Here is a 5,132-nt window from a genome sequence, read left to right as displayed (position 1 = left end):
AGGGGCGGGGAGGAGACATGCAGTGTAGCGTTCGAGAGTGTGGACGGAGGCTTTGGGTTTGGTCAAAGGTGGTGGATATGTGATCACGGGATGGCCCATCGAAGGCCGGCCTGACGTGGCGAATGGTCCGTGTACGTTGGGTCCGTCCTATATCCGCCCAAAATATAGACTGGGTTTGGGGATGCTGTCGTCGCCACGCATAGGGGTAGCCTAACTGGGCCAGCCAATCGCGTTGTACCACTGGAAGTAAAAAGAAAGCAAAACGTAGGGATGCGAGTTGGGGAGAATCGAACCGGCGACCTGTAGGTTGGAAGAGCGTACTCCCAGCCACTCCAGCTAAATAGCATAGTTTGTAGGGGAGCAGCCCGCATCGAACATAACTTAGCACAACGTACAACTGGACTTGTGTCGACCCAGAATTAGTTACTGTAGTGTACAACGTCTTGAACGTATGATTAGGCAAACAAAATTTCTGAAAACGAATAAATTTTGAATGTCCCAAACATTTTTGGAATTTGAAGCACGAACATTTTTTTAATCTTGAGAACAAATTTTGAAACGGAGAACAAATTTGGAAGCACGAACAATTTTTTAAAGCACGAACATTTTTTGAATCTTGAGAACAAATTTGAAATAGAGAACAATCTTGAAAAATCCCTAACAAATTTGGAAGCATGAAAATTTTTTTAAAGCATAAATCTTTTTTAAAATCTTGAGAACAAATTTTGAAAATAGAGAACAATTTTGAAAAATCCCGAACAAATTTGGAAGCGCGAAAATTTTATGAAAACATGAATATTTTATGAAGTCCAGTACATTTTCTGCATTTCGAAAGATTTGAAAATTTTTGTGTAACAAGAACAATTTTTGAATTTTGAGAATATTTTTTTTAAAACTGAACATTTTATAAAAATACGAACACAATTTGAATATTTTGAATTTCTTTTGAAGAAAAGAGAAGAAAAAGAAAAGGAAAAAGAAAGAAAGCAAGCAAAAAATCAGGAACATTTGTCGAAATTGTGAACAAAATTTTGAAAATGTGAACACTAATTCAGAAACATGAACAATTTTTGACAAAAAGAACATTTTTGAAAATTCTGAACCATATTTGAACTTTTTGACAAGCTTAAAAAGAAAAAGGAAAATATTAAAAAAGAAAAAACATAGAAAACGAGAAATAATAGAACAGAATAAGACTGTGAAGAAAAACCAGAAAGAACCAGTAGAAGGAAAAAAAGTGTTTTGGTATATATTCCGCGAACTGGTTTTAGGTTTCGTCGTCCCTCTTAGTTTCTTTAGGATAAACATTATTATTCCTACACAGCCATGAGTCAGTTGTTGTGGCCACCTCGGCGTGTTCCCCTTCTGTAGGTCGTGGGTTCGATTCCTAGCGATATCATTTTTTGCGGTTTTTTGGTCTCGCGAAGCGAAACCACTCAAATGGGCCGGCCCAGGTTGATCTGCGCCCCTATGCGAAGCGGCGACTACTTGCCGCAGTAAGCGGCGAATAGGGAATTCCATGCCGAACAGCCCGAACGTATATCGTCATCCCAAGCGTATAGGGGAATTTGAGAGGTCCCGATTCGATTGTAGTCTGAGTTGATGCGCTAGCGGCTTCCCTCCCAATCTCGGATGCACGTCTACCACCAGTCCACGACGATCTGTTATAGGCTCATCGACACTTGTGTGCGCTGGTTAGGTTCCGTGCAAGCAACCAAAGCAGCTAAAGATTCCAAGCGGCAAGGTCCAGCACCAAATCAGCAACACGACACTACCTGCACAGTTAACAATTGGTCACGTCGAAATCGTGTGACACATTCGACACCCGCGAGAAGTGTCATCCTGGTACTTGGGTCGTTGGCTCCGCGCTATCATCCAACAGCACCGAGATCGTGACCATTCCCTTGTCTCTAACATGAGGACGTACACCTTTGCGGCTTTGCTACTTCACTCTTGATTTTTCCTTCTCATCACCAAGGCACCAACCCCTACAACTGAGGCTTGGCTGCATCAACTTATCATTCGGTGAACTACTTTAGAATGCTTGGAACGCGGGGCATTCTGCATAGAAATTTTAAGTCGATTTGTTCGGTAAAGATGAGCCACCTTTGGCATTTCTACCTACTTATTTGGCCACGGGTGGGAACTTCTTCCAATTTTGTCGGCCTTGGAACGGTACAAGGAAGAGTATACATAGACGATGACCACCTCTGTCCTGCAGTCCCATACTCTATTTGTGATTCGTCTATGTCAGCCAGCTGGTTTGCAAGGACAGGACAAATTGACGGGTCAAGAATAATAGCGAGTACCACGCGGCAAGCGTGGTAAAAGCATTCACAAAATTATATAAACAAAGAATAATAGCGACTCCATGCTTGGGAAGGAATTTACGGAGGAAAGAAAAGAAAATCCTTGGGGAAGGACTAGCAGCCAGCTACTGTGGACGTTGTGCCATGCATAGGTACGTCAATGGTGCCAAAAGTTGGAGCAAAATGATACTGTACTCGCATGTAAGTATCGTGAAGATTTCTTCAAACATTTCATGCATGTACGCTATGAGTTCAAGTTTATACCCGCAGTCCGCAGATCTCGCTAAAAACACAGATAATTTCTAACCTGTGAAAAAGACGACACCAAGGTGAGCTGTTCTTCACATTATACCATTATAATTATGTAGAATTAGCTACTTTACATGGGGGAAAACCACTAGAGAATAGTCTGTACACCTTGCGGGTTTATATTCGAAAGAAAAAGAATAGAACAGTACAGTACACAAGTCGAGGGGAGACTGGTTGGTAGCTTCCCACCAAGCCCAGCTTCGATCCTTCAATCGAAACCCCCCAAAAAGTCAAGGAAAAAAAAGAAAGAAGAAGAAAAGGATGTAGTATACACTTCCTGCAACGCCACCGAGACCACCCAAAGGCATCCTATACCAATCTCGCCGTTGCCCACTACCATCTAGCTGTGTCTACCTGTCCCCCATATCTATGCGTATTCTTCTTCCACTTTATACGTTTCTTCACTACCTGTTTGCCATTATTCTTGCTCGGTTTACCATTACCTTCGCTCACCAAGCTGTAATTAAACACTATAACCAGTCATTACCAGTGTAAAGATAGGAGGGAAGGAAACCCGTGAGCAAACGGAGGACGAAGTGTTGGAGACAGTGGTGAGCTAGTTGGTGTCCACCAAGGCGTCGTGGAAAGCGGCGACACGGTCGGGCGTCACGCACTGCGTGATGAGCCGGGCGCCTGGCTTGTGTACCCAGGGCTTGACGAGGATGCACGTGGCGATGTAGTCCAGGTTTGTCAGCGGCACGACGTGGGCGGGAGGGCCCCACCCGTAGTCCACCTCGGCGAAGCCCAGCCGCGTCCAGTCGGAGACGAGCAGCGTCCGGTAGTCGGAGGTGATCTGGTACGGGTCCACGCTGCCCATCTCGCCGGCGCCCCACCGCGCGAACTCTGTGGGCAGCCGCTTCTTCCCCTCCTTGATGATCTTCACGACGTCGGTGATGGTGGAGGACGCCACCTTCCCGGCCGTGGAGGAGACGCGCATGATGTAGTAGCAGTTGCCGTAGAAGCCGGCGCCCCCCGAGGGGAGGCGGGCGTGGAGGAGCGGCCGCGCGTTCATCGCGAAGCAGAGGTGTACGGGGGAGTCCTCGTCGAAGCAAGCGGCGCGCGTGCGGCTCTGCCAGGCCTTGGCGATGAGCACCTCGAACGCTGAGCACCGGGCGCCGCCGGTGGCCGCCGCGAACTGGCCCTTGAAGTGGTTGATGTAGTCGGCGGAGATGTCTATGGCGAGGTATTCGAGCCGCTTGGCGCCCGCGGGGTCCGGGAGGCTGCCGACGAGGGCGCTCGCCGGATCAGGGATCGCGTCGCGGCCCCACACCGGTGCCACCGAGATGCGGCCCGCCCCGCGCGCCAGCTCCCCCACCGCGCCCATGAACTGCGCCGCCCCGGGCCCGTCGGCCACCGCGTGGCTGAACCGGAACCCCACCACGAAGCCGCCGCAATCGAACGTCGTGACCTGCGTGTCGCGTCCACCACGCCCAGTTTAGCTCGCAGTCAGTAAAATCCAAATCCACCACCGACACGGCGCAATGCGAATCGAATCCAGCAAGTACCTGGACAAGCAAGATGAGCTTGCTCTCCTCCTCACGGCTGGGCTTGGGGCGCGGGTGGGGGAGCAGCTCGTCCTTGTCGACGGCGAGCGGGTACTCGAGATAGTCCACGTCCTCTAGCCGACACCTGACGGCAGCCTCAATGAACCACACGCCACCGTCGCTGCAGTCCACCTGCAGCTCGCCGGCGTCGGTCACCGTGAGGCGGCCCGCCAGCGGGTAGTACTCCACCAGCGCCCTCGCCAGGGCCTGCTCCACCGCCCTCGCGGGGCTGTCACCCTCCCTGGCCATGTCGGGCTTGAACACGTGCAGCGACTCGATGAGCGCCATCTGGGTGGGGTAGCGGTCGAGCCACGACAGGCGCAGAGGGTTCTCCGGCGTCGGAGCCGCCGGCGCCACCAGGCGCTGCCCGAGCCGCTCCACTGGCATGGGCTTTGCCGCGGCCGCCGCCATTTGGAACGGGGGAGGGCCGGAGGAGGACACACCTTCGGGTGTTCCTGGTTTGAGGTGTGACGGTGAGCTGTTGTTGCTGGGGGTGGGTACGTACGTGTGTTGATGGAGTGAATTGAGTTGAAGTGCGGGTGTTTGGTTTGGATTTAATTCAGCAAGATGCGTGGGTTTATATAGGTGTCTGGGTGTTCGGTAGAGACTGTATGTTGGGGTAGGCAGGGAGCATGCAGCGTGAATTTTATTTTTATTTTGTCCGAATTGTATGGACACCGATTTAGTGAACATAGTTCCACACGCACCCTTATGAATGGTAAAGTCGAAAAACATACTGGATTTTTAAAATATTTTTTATAACATACATAAGTTTTTTTTGGGTGGCTGGTATGCGTGCGTATGAAGTTCTACGAAGAAATAATACCCATGGTATTCTGGACAAAAATGGTAAAATTGAAGCTATATTGAAAAACAACGTCAATGAATAGTAAGATCTCGTGTATTTTTTTCACTAAGAATCCACGGGTGTCAATACTTAGCGAAAATTCATACGTGAGTACTCCCTTCG

At 49.4% G+C, this 5,132-nt stretch overlaps 1 protein-coding gene across 1 annotated transcript; it reads right to left on the bottom strand.

Moving 5' to 3' along the window:
- Positions 1-2,641: 2,641 nt before the first annotated feature.
- Positions 2,642-4,696, bottom strand: LOC119365331 (acyl transferase 7-like). The gene is made up of 2 exons (XM_037630952.1): positions 4,124-4,696; positions 2,642-4,026 (listed from the first exon to the last, which is right to left on the bottom strand). The coding sequence occupies exons 1-2, from the start codon at positions 4,571-4,573 to the stop codon at positions 3,175-3,177; spliced, it is 1,302 nt and encodes a 433-aa protein (XP_037486849.1). The 5' UTR covers positions 4,574-4,696; the 3' UTR covers positions 2,642-3,174.
- Between the last annotated feature and the right edge of the window lie 436 nt (positions 4,697-5,132).

Source organism: Triticum dicoccoides, chromosome 1A (genome assembly GCF_002162155.2).
Source record: "Triticum dicoccoides isolate Atlit2015 ecotype Zavitan chromosome 1A, WEW_v2.0, whole genome shotgun sequence".
NCBI classification, from domain to species: Eukaryota; Viridiplantae; Streptophyta; class Magnoliopsida; order Poales; family Poaceae; genus Triticum; species Triticum dicoccoides.
The sequence above is the reverse complement of the archived record's forward strand: the minus strand, read 5'-3'. Positions and strand labels throughout refer to the sequence as shown.